Raw genomic sequence first — 21,151 nt, forward strand, 5'->3', positions numbered from 1 at the left:
CACAACAAGATATGTGGATTATCTTTTGTTACCGGGTCATGATTTGCAAAGAGACATTGTTGTTGAGTTTTTTAAACTTGTCTTCTTTTTTGATGCTTTGAGCACCACAAGCTCTGTGCCAGCTATCCACAGCACTCTGTAACTCACACCAAACCAATCCACTGTAAAACCTCAAATGTAAGCCTATCCCAATCAAAGGCCAGTTTCTTTTACTAGCCAGGTGTGGCTCCACATTTTGAGGAATAAAGGCCTGTCTCAATTAGAGGCACAGTCTGGTTACCATGCAGTTCATTTTTACAGAAGTTCTTTGGCTACCTGCTGGAACTAATATTAATTATTTGCTTAGACTGTGCATACAAATATGAATGTTTAAACTTTTGTCAAAATAGACATGTTACACACATGGTTAGCTTGGTAAAATTCTCTATAATTCAGTCATTAAGTCAATTTTACTGATATCATTAGCACCAAAGAAGACAGTAACACAAGCAGAGTAAACAAGAAAGATGCAAAAAAAAAAAGGTAAGGAAATAAAAGCCTGTCCCAAACGTGTGTCTCAAATATGAGGTTGTTGAGTCAAGTTGTTTGAGCAAATTATAACCAAGGCTTTTAATTGAAGTTTTATGGTAGATTGTTAAAAAGCAGTACAGATAAGAAAAAAAATAAGATTTTTTTGTTTGGGAATGAACTTTCCCAAGATAGTGACATAAGAGTGGTGGTGGTCTTCCCATCTGACCCTTTCCAAAAAACTGAATATGTTTTTTTTTTTTTAATGTCAAGATATTCCTTTAAAAAGTAGGAAATTGCAAAGGCAGACAGATAAAAGGCAGTGTCCATCAAAAGAACTCACAATACAACTTCTGAAATACATTACAAATTTGATCAATTCTGAGACAACAAGTCTGTTCTCTCTATCCTTTCCCTATCAGGACAAACAGCAGACCCCGAGTAAGAGGGCGTGGGAGGGCATCAGGAAGACCCACTCCCCCCCATCCTGGGTGAGGAAGGACCTGGAGGCGGTGGCAGCCTCCCCTCTGGAGCTGCAGACAGTGGAGTGGGAGAAGACCAGCGCCACCATTCCTCTGGTGGGCCAGGAGATCATGGACCTTCAGACGGAGGTGTGAGCCAGCCTCCGGCCTCACACACCTACAACTTCCTTTTTTTCCCCAATTGCTCTCAGACAGATAAGCAGAACACACCACACACACTGCCCTGCTCTGTATTTCTATTGGCTGGATCAAGCCCACAACGTGAGGGGGACGGAGGGCGAGGAGAAGTGTCAGCAAATTAATCAAACCAGTTGAAGAGAGAACAGGAAAAAAAACGTCTATTTTAATGTTTCATTTTCATGTTTGGACAGTGGTTTTGTCTGCAAAATACAGGTCATCTCCTTGTGTATGGTCTCAGACAACACAGTGGCTCACACGGTAGAGGGATTGCCAAGGTAGCCGATTCAGCTACTGTATGTGCATCATGTAATAAACCACATAGCAATCATGCGATGTTTACCCCTGTATTAAATGAATACAATGTTATAATCATGATTATGTCTCCTTTTTTTTTCACTGTTGAGAGTATCGTTGCATCACTGTCCTGCTCTCTCTTTCTCCTGATGAACGCTGGGGTAAACGGAGATGCCTCTGGACTTACTTTTTCTCCGACATCAATCTCAAAAGGGAACAGGGCAGACTGCCAAACACACACCCATGTGGCCGTCAATGCAGTTCCCTCCTCCCTTACAGCTCACCCCAGTCCTTTTGGCTCCACCACTGTATCCCCTGGTGATAATGACGGGGCAAGGTCAGCCCCGCAGTGACAAGCGAAAGGGTGGGAAAAAAAAATCGAAGACGATACCTGAGCCAAAATGGCAAGTTGCCTTCTCATCGACGGACACCTCAGAGACGCCACAGATCGGGGCCGGCGGGGCTTTAGCGATCTAATCGGCCCTCAACCTCAATGCCACCCTGCAGAGGGACAACATGGACGTCAGCGCATCCAGAAGGAGCCACGTTCAACAAACACACTGTGTTTGGGTTTCGATGTACAAGCAGGCTTGGTACAGTAAAATAAGATGGTGTTTCAAAGAAGGAAAAAGGTACTTGTGTGTGTATGTGCGTGTGTGTGTTGACTAGTTGAAGATGAGTAAATGACTAGATCTATAAATATATATGGTATGATGATTAAAGGTAATGATATACAACAGAGGGACGGTGGTTGCACACAGAGAAAGCACAAGGCTCACTTGGAGTCCTGATGTACAGCATTGTAATTATTTCAACAGAGTTCTACAGAATGGATTTTAGCCTATAAATATCTTTCTTACTGTGCTTGGGGATAGTTGTTATCATTATTATAAATATGAACATGATTATTCTGATACTGATCCTCCCATTCCCTCCTCGTCCTTTCAGGGTACTGGACTATAAGAGTGTTCTGTATCGCAATGTAACAGTGTGTGTTTTGATATTACCGCAAGTCACTCCCTCAGATCTGTATTTGTCGAAAAAAAAAAAAACTGACCCACTGATCTGCGCCCCACCCTGTCACACACAGTCCTGCCCACCCCCACCCCCCACTCCCTTTTTAATTTACTGGGGTCGCCTCTTTGTTAATGTACAGTTTTCAGAGCACAAAATGAATGTGTCTTATTTCTAATAAAAAGCATATCTATATAATAAAGCAACAGTAGTCCTCTTGTTTTCTCACATTTGTCTACAGATAGCACACCGTCAATTGTTACACATGAAGTGTGTTGTTAAAAGATTGGTATTTGTTGTCAGTTTTGCTACTGTATTAAGTTGTACAATAGTAGCATTAAATGAGAAGATGATAGTCAGCAAACTGACTCAGTCATGTCTGTATGTTCCCAAGCACAGATGTATAAAGAGAACTGGATATAGCATTGGATGAGGGGATGCTTTTTATTGTAGCCCATTCTTATTCAGAAATCTGGTGCCAGTTTTGCAGTGCTTTTGGTGTAAGATGCTGACAACAAAAGCCACCTCTCATGTCTGCATAACACGCCACTGGACATCTGAGATTGCAGCTGCATGGAACTGTTCATGGTGTTATTATAGGCTTCCAGATGGTTGGACAGCACCTGGCGTAGCAGCATGACAAGTGGATGGGCCGTGTCAAGTGAGAATACAGCCGTATAGAACCTGTTCCGTCTGCATGATACGCCATTGGACGGTGTCAGGTCGAAATGTTGCTGGTAATAACCAGAGAGTGTAAATAAAGATGGACGACTGGCCCCACTTACCCTCGCTATGCTAAAGTGAGGTTAAAAATATCCCGGATACAAGCATTGCCATTTTGCAAAGACGATGTCATTGCATCTGCACAGTAGAGATATCTGCAGGGGAGTTCCCGCCCAAACACCTGTCCAACTAATCGTGAGCTGGCCCATTGAATGTGAGATCACGGGCTGGCTGTCACAACTGTCAATCATGGCTGAAAAGCCCCTTTTTGTGTAATTTAATAACTAATTAAAATCGAACTTAACATGAAAACAAACACTTGAACAAACAGGGTGATGAGAAATACCTACAAAGACAGAAATCTTATTTGGGAAAAAATTATTTGGCGTGCACTTTGAGTTTTTAGTTCAGCCTATGACCATTCACTAACATGGAGGGGCGGGTCTTAGGACCTGTACTGTATTATTTATTTATTTTTATTTTTTTACATACCCTTCTTTTTTACAAGTTATAGTTTTACAAATAGGTTTTAAAATTAAGCTGATTGTAATACATTGGAATACACCCTGGACCTGAGTGTTGAGTTGTAATGGCCAATACAATACAAAATGTATATGCAGTGTGTTTCAAAGCATGGCTTTATTCATCGATATAACTTAACTATTCACAATAATTGATAAATGCCTGTCATTTTTTATTTATTTATATTTGTTTATTTGCACTAAGACTCTGTCTATGGGAGTGGACAAAAAATAACACATAATACAGTACATTAAATTATTCATGAGTCCATTTAGAGCAGAAACCCATCATTACAATCTTTTGGGGCCCTTCTAGAACATAGTTGGGTTCTGGACAAGTTAAATTTCAAAGTGTATATCAAGTTTAAATTGCAGTTCTTGCTAAAAAAAAAAAAAATGAAAAAACTTAACTGGTAAAAAAAGATATGTTCAGCCGTAGTGGAAATATCGATGTCTAAAGTCAAGAAAACTACGTTGCCCAAAAACTTGAGGGTGTAGGTTTAAAGGAGTATAACATCAGTTGGGTTTAAGCCAGGCGTGTCCAAAGTCCAGGCTGGGGGGCAATTGTGTCCTTTGAGCCAATTTTGAGAACATGGATAACTTTTATGTGTTGTACATTTTTTACATATTCTACGCTTTACTTGGTACCTTCACAGCTTTGTTCTACGAATTTATGCTGTTCAACTTGCGGGCCAAAGCCCGGCGTGGGAACAATGGATCATTGTGCTGTGCCAGTTTAGGTCCAGTTGAAGCGTATGCGTTAAAGGAGTAAATCAACCTCCAACTGCATTATCTAGGTGTGTTAGTCTGACTTCAAGAAATCCAGCTTAGTATGATTTCAGTCAGACAGACACGTTTGCATGTATTTTAAAGATCAAAATTACGTTGGACAAAAACAATGATTTGACTTCAGGTTGAGATTTTATCAACACTTGGTTCAATGAAAACAACACTGCATTACTGCATTAGAAAGTCATAGTACGAACAATTTTACAATGAGTCAAAGCTATTCAGCAGCACCACTCAATAAATGACAAATCATGGCTTGACATCAGTATTTGTGTTACTGTCACAGTCATAAATTATACTGCTTTGAAATGACAAAGTGATGCACAATTAATGCACTTGTGGTGTTATTCAGAATCAGTCAGTGGCTGTCATCAAGGCCTGTTTAAAACACTGCTACTTTCCAAACAGCATCCTCTAGTGCTGAAAATGAAACCTGTGCCTAAGTGCCAAAAACTGCAGTTCCTGAAATGGCCACTGGAGGCATGATAAATACCCAACAGCGTAAAGAAAAAACACCTTAACAGCCTGGTACAAAAAATGGTTATGGTCTACTTCCCCATTCAAGAAAACTGCACAAGGGTTGAATTTTCATATCAATCATATAATTTTCATATTTCAAGTCAACTGTTTAAATATTTAAAGGCTTACAGTTATGTATTATTAAGGGCATGGACAGCTTTTTGCTGTCTATTGAAAAGTCGCTACCACAGAAACAATGATAATAAGATAATGTAACTATTACATGCAGGCCCCCAGGAAGTGTGACCTGCTTTGAAGCCAATTTTTGTGGCCGCCAAACTGTCAGTGGCCCAAAAAGATTTTTTTCCCATAAACTTACAGTAGATGTTGGTAAATCCATGAATGCATTTATTTTTTTAATGTCACAACCCCCCCAAAAAGTCATTTCACGATCAAAAATTGATCCATTCAGTCCCATGACATTCCTAAAGTCTAGGAGAGATGCACAATTTAATCATTTTATCCCCATTAAAGTTAGCAGAGAGTCAAAACAATAGTTTGGTGTTTGGCTTGTGAAAGTTAGCCACTCTGCCATTTTCGGCAGCGTTAGTCTGCTGTAAGTCTTTAATGTGCATGCTCTATGGGTAGCACAATATGAAAGAAGTACTGATAATCCCACAGATAATCCCTATAATTTTATATGCAGCAGTTGAACCATTTTGGCTTTATAAGCCACTGAGCAACTCCCATGAATGAACTGTTTATGCTTATGCTGTATCTAGCTCTCTTAATACATCTATGGATGTAACTCCAGGTTCACAGAGTAGTCTATAGGCATAGCCGTAGCTATTACTATTTTAGTGTGTTGTCAGTTTATGAAAGTTTATTGTAACGTTTTGGTCATCTAAGACCGTCTTGGTTTGTAGCCTGCTTGGTTGTATGAAAAATAAAAAATAAAACCCCCTTAGGACATAGTTTCTCCAGTGCATTTTATTTTATGGTTTTGAGCTAATGCTAATGCATAGGCAGCAGCATATTCGCATTATCAAAGTTAAACACAGCTGTAAATGCAAAGTTTTGGTTTGTATTGTTTCACGTTTGGTTTTATCAAATAAAGTAAAAAAAAATTTTAAACTCTTATGGACATGCAGTTTTTCCAGTATGTAGATTTTGTTTTGAAGTATGGTCACTTCTTACCTCAAACATTTGATGCAGCATCAAATGCCAAATTTTAGGCTTCATTCAAACATGTGTGATGTCACAGTGGGTACATCCATTATTTTATACGTTCCCCTGGTTTATTGCGGGTCTGACACTGTTATGTGTTTGTGAAAAGGGTAATATATATAAGGGGATATGTAATACAGAAGTACAGCAGGATTGAGCCTTTAGCAATCTTAAAAATACCTTGACATGACTGAGTGTTGGAGTTTGCTTCAACTATTCATCAGGTAACAGAATTATGACAGAAAATTCCACAAAAATATACTCGCACCACTTTCAGACACAAATCTGCGTTAACGTCTGAGAGTGGAAAGTACAATAAGTGGCAATTGCTTGTATTGCTTTATTTAACCAATTAACCAAACCTATTGCAACTACTGTTTTTTCTCTTGTGACATTTCAATGGTAACAATTACACAATCTATGAGGGACATGCATGATGAGGAACACAGTGAATCATGTGCTAAAGCTTTGGCTTCCCTGCTCTGACACTGTAAGTGTGTCTATAATGGCCTGAGAATTACTTACATCCCTCAGCTGAAAACCAATCTGGACAACACGATTGGTGGGAGACTGCTAATAAAGATTTAAGCGGCCATAAGTTGTCAGGCAAACGCATGCCAGATTTAAATAATACATCAGTGACCAAGTGTGCTGTAGGCTTTACATAAGCAGCACTGTACAATAATAAATTGAGCAAATTACCCCGAGGACATTATCTGCATGGAATCACCATTATTTTAGTTCTTGCTGCTTACAATATTTGAGACTGTCCTTCCGCCCCCCCAAAAAATGAAACCAGAGATTATTTGCACAAGCAGCTCATTACAACTCATATTCATATCTAATGTTTACTTACATTCTGTACAGGAACTACAGAAAACCTGCTTAAATCAGTAGGTCCATCAACTGGTGGTCCTAAGAATGTACACTCCTTCACAAAGACAATATCTCTCTTGAGTATAAGTGAAAATATTTGTAATATATTTAGTTTTGAATGGGGTTGGACATCCAGTTGTCTCTTCACGAAAGCCACTCATATCTGTTGGGCAAATCATACCTGCGTTTGTCGCCCACTCCATCACTGGCTGCCATGAAACTCACTCCGACGACGTTACCAGCAGCGCTTGGACTGGTGCCATCGTGTGGCGTATCCTACACATGCAACAGGTTCCACACAACTGCGTTATCAAATGCCACTACCTGTCTGTGTTTCAGGCTGACATGGCAGGTCCCATCCAGCAGTGTATAATAACAATGTAACCGGTTCTGTCAGACCAAGTTCTCAACTAATGCCATACAGCAACGTATCACGCAGACGCGAAAGGTGCCTTTTGGCGTATGGATCTTATGCCGACAGCACTGACAAAGTGGCAGTATTTTACAACTTCGGAATGAGAACATGCTGATCTTTCTCTGTTAGCTAACTACAATGCACAAATAGTGAATTGTAGTTTATGATTGGTGTGTCTAACTTGTCGCCAAAATCAAATTTTTAAAACTTTTTTAAACACCCCTGAGAGCAGAATGAGTCATCAAACATTTGAAACATTTTTACAGAAAAGACAGGGATTTTGATGTAAAAAAAAAATACAAGGACACAAAATTAAAACTGGGAAAATAATTTTTCATTTCACTGGGTTTTACACACAATGTTACACAAAAATGTACTACAAGACATGCATTAATATTACACATAAGGGCAGCTTTGGATACTGCTTTGAAAGGATTGTAAAAAGATGTGTCCATTAAGCTCTCAAAAAAAACAAAAAAAAAAAGAATGAAAGTAGGTGTGGATGACTCAAGATTCTACCTTTTTATTTGTCAGACTTCTTTATCATCACCTCAGCATGTATTCATGTGTGACTCTGCGGGGAAATGAAGGTAGTTTGACCTTTGCGGATTTCACAGCCCTTTGTTTGGAACAGTGACGCCTGTCATGATGGTTGTGTCAACACACCCACATATTCTATTACCACTAATGAACTCCTGACTCATGGTGTAATAACAGTTTGAACTGCAATAACTTCACTTGATTTCCCCTCACTTTAGAGGCTCATTTTCGGACACGATGTCTTCAGTGGTGCGGTGATGTAGCGTGAGGAAAAAGTGGCCTGTAACATCATTAGCATCCATCCAGACACATTAACCTCATGTCGTTAATTAGACCATCAGCAGGCATTAGCTTCCACTTGTGCGTCGTCCTACACAGGCCTGACAATGGCCATTAATGGACTGGCACTCTGATGACATTCCTGACACTGGTCGCTGATCTCCTCAGCAAACCGTCGTGTTTCCCTGGTCTACCAACCTGAACCTTTACACAGGCTGCTGCCATCCAAATGCCAAGTGAGCTTTTAGAAGAGGGATTATGCACTCTGTGACTTTATCAACCTTTACAACATACTTGCTTCAGATCCTGAAAAAAAGTGTTAAAACATATATGGGTTTTTAATATTAACTGTCAAACAGTTTAGGAGGGTAGACTTTACATTTGACATAACTCAATTTATACTTTTGGCAAAGTTCACAGACTTCTCTTTCAACAGACTTTGGTATTAAATTTAGCAAAGAATGGCTTGGTTATTAAAACAATTCTTTGTAGTTTTTCATTTTATATATAATTAAAATGCTGCACATTAGTGATACCTTTTTCAGTTTTGATCATGTCCCATCCTCTAACATAGAGGTTTATGAGTTGTACTGCAGTCTACCACCAGGGGCCAATCAATATGTTTTGTCTTTTTACTCTGAGGGAGCACAGGCTGTGTAAAAAAAAAAAAAAAAGAACTAAACTACCGCAATGTCACGCTTTCATTTGTGCTGCTTTGAAGCTTCAAGTTTGGCATTTCAGCCATCGACACTTTGTTTTTTGTTTTGTTTTTTTCTTTTTGGAACCAGATGTGATCATATTTGGACAAGCTGTGGAGGAATAAGGGGCCCTTTTGACTAAGACTGTAGTGATGCCCCACAGACAGCCTGTCACTTTTTTAAATGGTTTTTAGTAGGATGCCTTAAATAAGGTCTGTGGTTTACACACGTTTTGGACTTTAGGACTTTCACGTTTTGAGTTACGACAGAAAATTTGTCAGTAAATACCCCACTGTGAACTTTAAAGCTTTTATTCATCTCAAATAAGGCTGTTGCTAACAAGTGACTAATTGAAACTAGAGAAGGTCATAATGCTGAACCTCATCGAACACAAATTTACAGCCTTGTCATGGTGGCAATGCAACCATAGTGTAGCCTGACAATAGCCTTTTACTTCTGGTGATTACATTTTAGCTTCATAAAAGTGGTGTTCATTTGTGAAGATTATCCTGCTGAGCAAAATGTGTAAGTATCATAAATGTTTGCCACAGAGCTTATTTTCTGCAATGATCCAAAATCTAATGGAAAAATTCAATAGGCTTTTTGACGAGGGAACCAGGGTTAAGCTAACTTCCTGGTCGAGCTACAGGAAAAATGTCATCCCTGGGCATACTATTTGGGCCTTGACAGTTGTCATGAATGTTGAAATGAGATATAGAGACCAAAACTGTTTTTTTTTTTTTTTTGTAGCAGGCTGTAAACACGTTTATTTCATCTGTAAAGTTGGGCATTTTAACATCGGGGGACTGTGGGGATTGTATGTGTTTTGGAGCCTCAAAGGACCATTTGCGGAATTGCTTCATGTATCAGCCTTTGAGGTTGCTGCTTGTTAAGGGCTGTCATGTCATCAAATCATACAGTCTATGGTACTGACGATTCACATCTGGGTGGGAGGTAAACCATCCATTTGGAGAGCCAACAAGGTGGCATGCATTGACAGAAATGCAAACTTGAAACCAATCAGTTATCATCTGATGATGATGATTTAGCTTTATTTTACTTATTTATTTATTTGCATTCATATTCAGATCTATTTAGAAAGTTTAGTCGAAATGACGTGTGCACAAAAGAAGAAGTCTTGGCCCTGATATCCATTTGCTACACAGGAACCCCAAATTTTTGGTTGCTATCTCAGGTTCTATAGTTGTCAGACCAATAGCCAGTGGGTCCTTAGAGTAATATAATATTAGAAAAACCAGATGATGAAGTGCCTTTGCTCAGCTGACACCCACTCACCCAGCTTTACTATGGGGTCAATAGAACTACTTGCTTCTGCTGACCATAAAAGGTTTGCTTGCAGCTATATTACACTATTTGAGTTTTTATTTCATGCAACTTTGCTTGTTTATGCCACAATTCACAATAAAATATTGCACTTAGGCTATACTCTACTTTTTACACTACATTTCATTGAGAGCCATAGGTGGCAAATGCTTTTTTAATCCCACGCGGTGGCCGACACAGCTGCTTATGCTGCTGTGACAATTACAGTACCTTAGGTAAAAGACAGGGTGTAATAATAATTTTCTGTAATGCAGAAAAATCAGTTGAATGTAAATACAGCTTGCCTCAATCACCTGAAGAGGCGGGGGTGCTCAGCAGTGGTTGTGGATGTTATGGTACCCAATGATGAACACTGGCTTCTTAAAAATATAAGATTTTTTTTTAAGTTCTGGTTTTTAGATAAAATGGCATATGGAATACAAGATGTAAACCATTGTTTGTTGTTAACTTTGCTTGCAATGCTTGTTAGAGTCAATTAAGCCAGATAGCAGCAGTTCACAAGGGGATGCAAAAGGATTCACTGTACTGTCAGAAATCAATGAGTGGTCAAAACCTAAAGAGGAACATCAGGACAAAAAAATGTTTAGTATGGAATGGATACAGCTTTAGCTCCCAATTAAAATGTTGCCTCACCTTATCTCTGCTGTGCCCTTTTCTCCTTTCACCCTGTCTCAAGTTTTCAAATTTCCAACAGCATATATTTTAAAGTAAATTTAAGCTTCTCTAGAAAAAAAACAGTTAACTTACATATTTGGTAAGTCGCAAAAAATGTTGTTATTGAACATATTAGTGTCTACATGTGCATTGGAGCACCTGACCTGTGGTTCATAACTTATCACCTCTGATTTGATGCCTGTCTGCCCAGCTGCTGCTCATCAACAATTAGAGTCCATAATTGTTACCTCCCAGTGTTTTCCTTCTCCGGCACCTTCGTGCTAGTTTTATCCTCTGAGTTGAGTCTTCTAAGTTATTTGCCTGATTTTAACTATCTGCCTGGTTCCAGCTTTAAAGGACAGGTCCATATTATATTTAGATTGAGAATTTTTTGTTGCGCTTGGAGCCCATTGCCAAAACATGGAAATGGCCGGAGAGTAAGTGGGCATGCAGACTTGTTTTACTGCTGTCGGGGAAGGGGTCAGAGGCCTACAATCGTGATTGTCGAGAAGATGGGTGCTGCTACAGCAACGTAAAGGTAGCATATCTCTCCAGAGATGCCACCAGATACCACCAGGCAAAACCCCATGAGACCTACCAATGACTTATGGGTATCTACTGGCGTTGGATGGCGTGAAGCCATCATCATGGAACAGCTTCTACTTCGGGTACTACTCTTAGAGGTGAGGACCTGGGTGGAGGAGCATGCGCCAGTGGAGGGGTTCGCAGCCTCCAAGCTGGCCCTGAGCAACCTCAATGTTTGGAGAGGAGTACCAGCTTCCAGGAGCCTCCAGGTAACCCCTTACTTACCTACTAGGTAAAAATGTTTGAGTTGGTTTGTTACATAAAATCTAGGTTCTGATTTATTTAGATTTACATAACAGTTTCTGTAAGTTTTAATGGTGTATAGTGGTGGACATGTATATAGGATGTAATTATGAATGGACTGCTATATTTTTTTCTGCTTTCCCAAATAAAGCTTGTTAAAGATTTTCCTGCCTCACGTGAGTAGTTTGATTTACACAACAGAGCTTAAACACGAGTCAAAACCAATACACCTTGCAGACTAAGTGGCCTTGGAACAATTATATGTTAAAAAGGCCACTTTAGTTCCATTGGCAAAGTGAAGTTTGCTGGCACTTGCTTTGTGCCACAGCCTGAGGTTGGGAATGGGGAGGTGAGGTCACAGTGGTATAGAACTGTGACTGTGAATGGCCTACAAGTTACTGCTATGTTGGACAGTGGTATAGCTTCATGTCTCTGGTTAGGCAGGATGTGGTGCCAGTAAGCAGTGTGGATTAAGAGGACTTTCATTGGGATAAGCATCCTTTTCCCACTTGTTGTCTGTTGGGGTGGTTAAGAAGTTATCTGTTGCTGTCCTCTTGGGCTGAGACTTACCTGTTCTCCTGGACATGCTGCAGAAAAACCGTTCAGCAGAAACTGACTCCGGAGCAGAGGGAAGTCAGTGTAAGTGTTTCTCGTCTAGTGATCACTTGTGCCCTGGCAAAGCTGGTGTCCAGCTGCTCCCAGACTTTTACATTAGTCTGTGTGAGGGTGGCACTTAGGGGCCAAGCCAAGATGATCCCTCTGTTTAACTGTCCTCCCAGACTTTGACATATATTTCTACATATGGCAAATATAACGTCTGAGAGGACTAATGTTAGCCTTAATATGCTACTGTAGTTGAAGTTAATGTTTACTGTGTGTAAGTTGGAGTTCATAAACTGGAGTGTTCTAAACCATTAATTCCATTCCTGTTTAGATGGTGTAACAATAGCACACCAAAAATGGCATCTCATCATTTCAGTCGAGTTACTTGACTGGCACACACACTAAAAAAATGTTCTAGCATCCAGGTTTATTTTTGCTATATGTGGCCCAGTGAATACATGCAGTAGTGTATCTCCTGTTAGCCCTACCTGCGAATTCAAGCTTAGCTCATAGACTATACATTGTGATGATGTCACAGATTTTGTTTTAATTAACCACAACTGTTACAGAAAGCCTCCAGGAAATTATTGCTCTGTGCAAACACTTGCCAGATGCCCTCTGAGAATCACATAGGATTAAAGAGCTGCAGTGACATAGGCAAATGTTTAATCCATAAATTGCTGTGTACATAAAGAATTTAATAAGTAAAATTATTCATCAGTGGAAGGGGAACTTCAACCACATGCACAGCAGTGAGTCACTTAATAACATCTGTTTGTGTTTATTCCCCTTAAATCTGAACAAAATGCTGATATGCATCCAAATCATCACTTCGTGTCCTCCATCAAACTGCAATTACATCAACAAACAGCTGTCACACTAAAACTGAGCCGGACACACAGTTCCTGAACAGAAAAGACTGACAAACTGTTGTTTGATATATGTTTGTCCTTCACAAGCTATGAACATGTATTTGCAGACTGAGCTGTAATAGTTATAAGGTTTCAAGGTTCTTAAACTTCAGTGCTCTGACCACATCTGATTAAAGAAGATAAGACATGAGACACCTCTGAGTCATGTTGGCTATTTGGTAGTCACAATGCCTAAAATCAGCGCTTTCCTCACAATGTACAACTAAACAAATCAGTAGCAAACTAGAACTAACACCACCCACTTGTATAACTGTGTGCACCAGTCACGTTGCACTTATAGTTTACATTTATGTCTTTGAAAAAAACACCTTGACCTTTTGGATATAAAATGTTCAGTACTTCATCTTTATATCCTTTTAGTCATCTTTGTGAAATTTTCTTATAAGTGTTGAATCAGTTTTTGAGTTATGGCCAAAAGCATGTTTTGTGAGATTGCAACGACCATGTATCAAATTTGAAAAATATTTACCCAATGCCTTCTTCATATATCATGCTAAAGTCTAATATGTTTATTGTTAAGTCAAAGTCAACTTTTAAACTAAAATGAAAAAAAATCCTTCAAGGTATTCTCAAGATACCACTTTCACAAATGTGAGACCGAGGAGGTCACATTGACCTTGAAATTTGACAAGTCAATGTTTGTGCCAAACTTGTGGAAACTACCTTAAGCCCTCCTTCAGATAATTTGGTGACAAGAATGAGACAGAGGCATGGTCACAGTGACCTTGACCTTTGACCACCAAATTCTAATTAGATCCTTCTTGAGTTCAAATAAACGTTTGTGTTAAATTAAAATAACCTTTCTCAAGGTGTTCTTGAGATGGGTTTGTTCACGAGAATGAGACAGATAAAAGGATATAGTGACCTTGACCTCTAACCTATGACCACTAAAATCTAAGTAGTTAATCCATGAGTTCAAGTGGACGATCGTGTTCAGACGTTTGTCCGGTCATGGCTATTGCCAGCACAGAGGCATAATTAAGGTAAATTAAGTCTAACTTTCACAGACCAGTGTTTCTTTTGGGGTTTTTGAGTCCCACACTCTTTGGGAATGCCATAGGTATTATTAGCCTTGTCTGGGTTCATGGGCGATATATATATATATATATATATATATATATATATATATATATATATATATATATATATATATATATATATATATAATATGCTTACAATATTACCTTTATGTCCAAAAGTATGTGGATACCATATCCACAAACATTTGTATACGTTTATGTCTTCGGCTGTCTTTCCCCATCTGGTCAAGGCTCCCTAGTTCCAATGATGGGAAAGCATAACAGCAGAAACTGATGTTTTTCCTAGTTTTGTGTGGAAGAACTTGACTGGTCTTCCCACAGCCCAGCGGGTGCACCATGAATTGAGTTGTGTAGAACATGCAGAACAAGTGATGGTTGGCCTTCAGTTGTTGTCTTTGCGGTGCCTCATGTGCAACACTTTGGCCAAGATACAGGCGACGTCAGGCAATGCAACAGTCGGCTTTGTCGCCCTTAGTTCTTCAATGTCAGTATGGTGTGTCATAGCATTTCGGTGTGCAGCATGGTGATATTGGCAGGGTGAAAGAGAGTTGCCTCTGTGACACTGAAAACTCTTAATTTAGGCTCAATATACCGCTAAAACTCTCCAATTGCACTTTGTGGACTAACCTCCTGACCTCTAAACAACATCCAGAACATTTAGGATGACTGGAAGATTGACTGCAAAACATGACCTTATCACCAAACTCATGGAAGCAAATCCCTGCGGCCAAGTTCTACAACCTAAAAGCAGAAGAGTAGAGGCTGTTATAGAAGTACATCAATGCCCATAGTGTCTGGAACATGTGTTTTGCTCTCAAATATAGGCGGAATGTACAGGTGTCCACATACTTCTGCCATGTTAGCCACGATGCCAAACATAATATCAACTGAAAGAGCTGTATGCCCATGAGTGCATGCATAAATTTGTGTTCTCTCGTTTTCATTCTAGAGGCATTTAAGTCTCTAAATATTGCCTTAAATGTGTACACATACATCCAAACTACCACATACACACACAAAACAGAGTGGCCTTAGACATATTTCCACATTGAGAGATGTAAGTTTGCTAATTAGAGCAGACACCCAACAGGAACATGCAGAGGTAAATGTGTCACCAAATGCATTAAAGCTGCTCTGCTGTTTTGGCTTGAGATCAGGGCTTTTAGCCTTCAGAGCTGAAATGTGTTGTGACACCACTTGCTCACTCATTGGCTCACAGCGCTGTGCTCATTTTAACAGATAAATGCAGATTTAACAGATTAAAGAACCAACCCACATGACATCACAATGTGTCATTTTAGAACCTTATAAACAACTTAAAAATTCAAGCATCAAACACTTCATTGCCTGCATTTTTGCTGAACTGTTAAGCACTCATATGTGGTTGAAATGTCTTTATGTAAAGGACCACAAAGAATTCAGGTAGCAGGTGTCAGTACAAAATTTAACAACAGATCAACTTTTCTTATTGGATGTTCTCCTTGCTATGTAAGCACACATGCAGACACGATGTTTAAGTATGCACATCGCACCTATTCTAGTCAATGACACATTGATAAATTTAAAGTAATTTAGAAACCCCAAATCTTTCATAACTTATACACAATGTACTACGCATGTAGCTGCAACCAGAAGTGTGTCTATGCCGTGAGTCTACCTTGTTCCAGCGTACATGTAACTACGTTGACTGAAAGCTGTCACTGATTTTACACTGAGTTTACACGCAACTGTAGAAGCGTTGGTTGCATATTTTATAGTTCATCATAATCACACAATTAATGTAATATCTCAGTTATCCTTTTGATTGTTCATAACAGATTATTATTGTGTTTTTCCTGCCAGATTCAATCGCAGTTTATGGAAAAAATAGACCAGACACCAAAACTATCGCTGCAGAATATGAGTCTGCCGTGGTGTGTCCAATCTGAACAGTCCCATTGCTCAACATGGGCACAGAAAGGACGTGGGCAAAGTTGACACGTTCTCCTCCCAATTCTTCTCATGGTACCGCTCTGTCAGTGACCTTCTGCATCTACTTATGATGTTTTAGGTATCCTTCTGCATCAGCTGGTTATGCATTCCGGTTGGTCACAGAAGGTGGCTTTTGACGCCACACTCGTACACTGACAGCACTGACAGAGAGGACGTATTTTATGAGTTCATAGTGAGAATGGACTGGTGGTGCTCCATGGAAATTCGGTGTGCTTTTGCATAAAATTGGAACCCAGCGTTACACTAACTCTGTGTGTTTTAATCTGAGCATCTCTGTTGTATGTTGAGGTAAGCCAGTCCAGCTGTAGGCGCATGTCAGTGCTTGCTCATTGCTGCAACTTTGCACTGCACCCATGTTGCAGTTACCGCTGATTTGGGGAAAGCATTGTTATGGGGCAATAGCACCCATCCTCACGTTCCCTCCCCTGGTGAACAACATTCTGTCTGCTCTGTTGTTTTGTTTTACACTGTTAGCTAGCACTATTAGCTGCTAGCCAGTTCAGCCACCTCCATATTGAGCAGCATTAAGAAATTTAACAAAGACTCCCTTTAAAGCAAACTCATTCTCACTGTTTACTCTTCAAATACTGACACTAAGACAGCAGCCCCACATGTCAAAAAATAATGCCCTAGGTGCAACATTTCATGCTTCTCACATGCGTTTTTCTCTTATCAAAATAAACATCCATTTTCACAGGGAATTCACAGTTTCAGTTTGTTAAATGCATACAGTCTCTTTTCAAAATGAATTTAGAATATAGATTTTAAAAAAGCAAGGTCTTGGTAACAAAGACATTTGGATAGGTTTTGGGAAAAAAATCATCATTGTGTAGCTTGAAATAAGTAACGCAGTGTCATGTGACATACATCATTGGCGTAGTATGCTACACATACATACACATAGTTGATTGGACACGAACGGCATTCTCCAGGTGAAAGTCTTGAGTTTGTTTTACTCATCCAACTACAAGCCCTCCCATTCGATGCAGACTTTCTTGCTTTCTGTTGCCTTCTGCATACTACAGCAGTTGCTCAGAGTGTCAAAAAATGTAGCCACCCAGTGGATCTCGCACAGCCACTAAAGGGTTCCTCTGTCCATAGGTATCGAATGCCAAGGGTCAATGGTTATTATAGGGTAGGGGGTTTTGTTGTTCTGTGGACTTTGTTTTTGGGTTCCCAGCTTTGTTTCATATTTTTACTCATTGTGTGTCACCTGTGCTCCCTCTGTGTGTCTGTGTCTTTTTCCCTGTCTCTGTGTTCCCCTGATTCTGTGTCCCTCTATCTCTGTTTCCCCAATTTGTTCCTTGATGTGTTTCACCTGTGTTGTTGGTCTTATCTGTCCTTTCCTGTCAGTCTCCCCTGCATACCTGTTTCTGCTCAAGTCTCGGTAGCTCCACCCTAGTGTTTCCAGTCACACCTTCCTTAGTTAATCAATCTCTGTGTTTCCCACCTGCTCCCGTGTTTACCTACCAAGCTGTGTTTCATTATCTTGATTAATTCCTTTTTGTATATATATACCTGTGTTTCCCTTTCTCCTTTGTCAGTTTGTCTGTTTTCCTTATCCTGTTCCTGTTGTCCCTGCTGCTTCGTTTCTGATCTCCCTGCGGTGTTCCTGCCCTAATCTTCACCTGAGTTCTTTCCATCAACCTGATTCTTGCTCCTTTTTTTTTTTTTTTTGTTCTGCATTTTGAGTCCTTATCCTGCCTCATACGTAACATTGGTATTTAACGAGTTGGGACTGTTGCTAAACAGTTGTTAAAGCATGGCAGCTTATCATGAGGAAAAGTAGTACTCAAAACTAGTTGAGAAGTCTTGCTCTGGATAACCTGTTGAGACACTGCTGGAGCTGCCAGCAGCCTGTAATTTTGCAGATATTTGTTTAAAACACACAAACACCCCCTTTCAGCCATTTAGCAGTCATTCTGATGAGGCCAGTTATCCCAGAGCCGATGTTGTTATTTATTCGACAGACCCATCTCCGTCACTATTAATTTGCCACATCCAAAGGGAGGGCTGCTGCAGCTGGACGGGGAGAGGGAGTGAAAACAATGACCGGAGGCAGCATATTGCATGTTGAAGGAAGAATTAAATGAGCATAAGCCCTCTGGCTTTATGTCCTAGGTCATCTGTTAATTTTTCATGGGTGCCTCACTAATTCATGAGGACATCTGTTTTTGCATTTTCCATTTTATGAGTCCCATGTTCGGCAGTTATTAGAGACTCCAGCTGCAAACTGATTAGACGTGACTTCTGATGGAAACTCAACCAGAGGAAAACTTTGCACAAACACAAACACAGAGACACATGCTGACATATGTTGGCCTGTTAATATAATTTGCACAACTAAAAGTTTAGGCCCAACTTCTCCTTAGAGAATGTAGCCTATTAAAATGCCAAGTTAATAACATATTCATGATTTTACTATTATTAGAGCCTCACCAGCAGTGGGTCTAAAAGGGAATGGTTTGCAGGGCAAGTTTATAGGGTCATAAAAAGCATTTTTTTGCCCCACTCCCTTTATTAACAGTTTATTCAACTTGACAGAATCTTTTCAGAGTTTTCACTTATCCAATGAAATATCTCTGCGTTCCTTTATGGATTGGCATGAGATTTGGCAAAAGCATTTATGATTACAGGAGTATGAATCCTCATGACTTTGGTGAACCCACCAGGTTAACATTTGCAGTTTTCAGTGGCATAAGTCAACTATCATTAAATGGATTGCCGGAGAATTTGGTACAGACATTGATGTTTCTCTCAGGATGAATTGTAATCACTTTGATGATCCTCTGACTCCGGATTTGAAGTTCGTGGGCAGCTTCTTGGAGACCATCTAGCACCACGTCAACTTCTATGTCCCCATCAGCTGAGAGTTGAGTTAAATCTTCGAGTAATCTCTCGAAACAAAACTGAAGATAGTCGGTAGGTTCGCTGTTATCGAAACTGTCCGCTAATGCTCTTAAATCAGCAGCAATAGCCCGCACAAAACTATCCACTGGTAATAGCAAGCTAAAGGCTAACATGAGAGCCAGCCAAATCAAGGCAGCACTAGTAGATCCGATCCAATCACATTGACTGACATAGTCCTGCCCACCCAATTAGCATATTTACATTTCTGTGTGACACTGACACAGAAATAAATAAATGTAGAAATAAAAAATAAATATGGAAATAAATAAATAAATAAATGTAGAAATAAATAAATGTGGAAATAAATAAATAAATAAATGTGGAAATACATAAATAAATAAATAAATAAATGTAGAAATAAAAGAATAAATAAATAAATGTAGAAATAAAAGAATAAATAAATATATGTAGAAATAAATAAATGTAAAAATACAGAAATAGCCTTTTTTATTACCAAAATGCCCTTGGTTTTTCATTTATTCGTGTATTTAGTTATTTATTTATACATTTATTTATTTATTTATTTATACTTTAACTGTCATTTTTTTTTCTCCATAGATCACAGTATTTCATATAAAAAGTCAAATTGTAATATGTCAAAAATCTGAGCAAAAAAGTTCTTGCCTTGCATGTCTAAAAAACTGAAAGAAATGAAAATCAAAGTATACACTTTAGAAATAGAAAAAAAACCCCTCTTTGTCAGCAAAATTAAAAAGTAGAAATGAATAAAGTCTTTAAAAGGTCATAGAATCATAACTTCACAAAATTGAAAACAAGGCTCCTAGTCAAATGTGTCAAAAGAAACAAAGGATATTGTAATAGTATAGCTTTTAAAACAAAAAAAAATGTCACAGGTGTACCATGACAAAAAAAAAGCTGAAAAAAAGTAAAGTATGTCGAAAAAAGTCACATACTATACCGAGCCATTTTAATCATATTTTCCACAGCATACACTTTTTTTTGTCATATTTTGGACGACAAACTATAGTATGATGATTTTGTCATATTTTTGACGTTATGCTACAGTATAAGATATACAGACTTTTAAAATTTTTTTTTTTAATATTTTGGACAACGTGTTATAGTATGACCTTTTGGATGACATATTGTAGTACTGTTTCTCAAATGGGGGGTACGTGTACGTGGAGGTACCCCAGGGGGTAGGTGAGATTTTTAGAAAAGGCAAGGTGTTTCAAATCTATTACACAGTGAATATTATAATGCAGGTTGAATTTTTTTAAAAAAATCTATATTACTCATCAAATCACAATATCGGTCAGAAAAACTACAGGAAGATATTTTCCCCAAATCGTTTAGCTTTACCAAAAAGACCCCCCCCCAAAAAAAATCTATTGGATTTAATTGCCACTTTGGCATGACAGTTTCAAATTTGTAGAGAATGAAAAATAAAACAAAATAATAAAATAAAATAAAATAAAATAAAATAAAATAAAAAGAAAAGAAAATCCTAGTCCAACCCTAACTCACACACTTGTACAGTGACACCCTTATCCCCTTCCAGACTGACGGTGTGGCTGGGTTATTATAGCAGAAGGAGATAAGGCAGTCGGACAGGCTGGATGCAGGCCTGTGCTATAATAGCCATGAGCTTATCTCCCGCTTCCAATGACAGAGAACAGCTCGAACCAGGAGCAGACCTGCTGCCATTGTCTTCCTTTCATTTCTTCAACACCAGCCATTTATAATCCCCAAGCACATGTATATGTTTGGTGTGGGCGAAAACTGCCTAATAATGCCAAGCAGTTTTGCTGTGTGAGGAGTGTATGTTGTTCGTGTTTGTTGTGGTTCTCCTCATTGTTTACTGGTGTTAATAAGGGGGAGGC

General features: G+C 39.1%; 1 protein-coding gene across 13 annotated transcripts in view; it reads left to right on the forward strand.

The window, feature by feature from the left end:
• Positions 1–2,690, forward strand: part of adgrb1a (adhesion G protein-coupled receptor B1a) — a 189,393-nt gene extending 186,703 nt beyond the window's left edge. For 9 of the 13 annotated variants that reach the window (XM_088084962.1, XM_088084967.1, XM_042490365.2 and 6 more), the window contains one exon: positions 930–2,689. In XM_088084962.1, coding sequence (XP_087941088.1) covers positions 930–1,124 — 195 coding nt within the window. In that variant the 3' untranslated portion in view covers positions 1,125–2,689. Of the gene's footprint in view, positions 1–929 lie in introns of all 13 variants that reach the window. The other 4 variants (XM_088084965.1, XM_088084972.1, XM_088084973.1 and 1 more) reach the window with 1 other exon arrangement.
• The last annotated feature ends 18,461 nt before the right edge of the window (positions 2,691–21,151 follow it).

This window comes from Plectropomus leopardus, chromosome 11 (genome assembly GCF_026936395.1).
Source record: "Plectropomus leopardus strain MGB_pleo_1.0 chromosome 11, ASM2693639v1, whole genome shotgun sequence".
NCBI lineage: Eukaryota > Metazoa > Chordata > Actinopteri > Perciformes > Serranidae > Plectropomus > Plectropomus leopardus.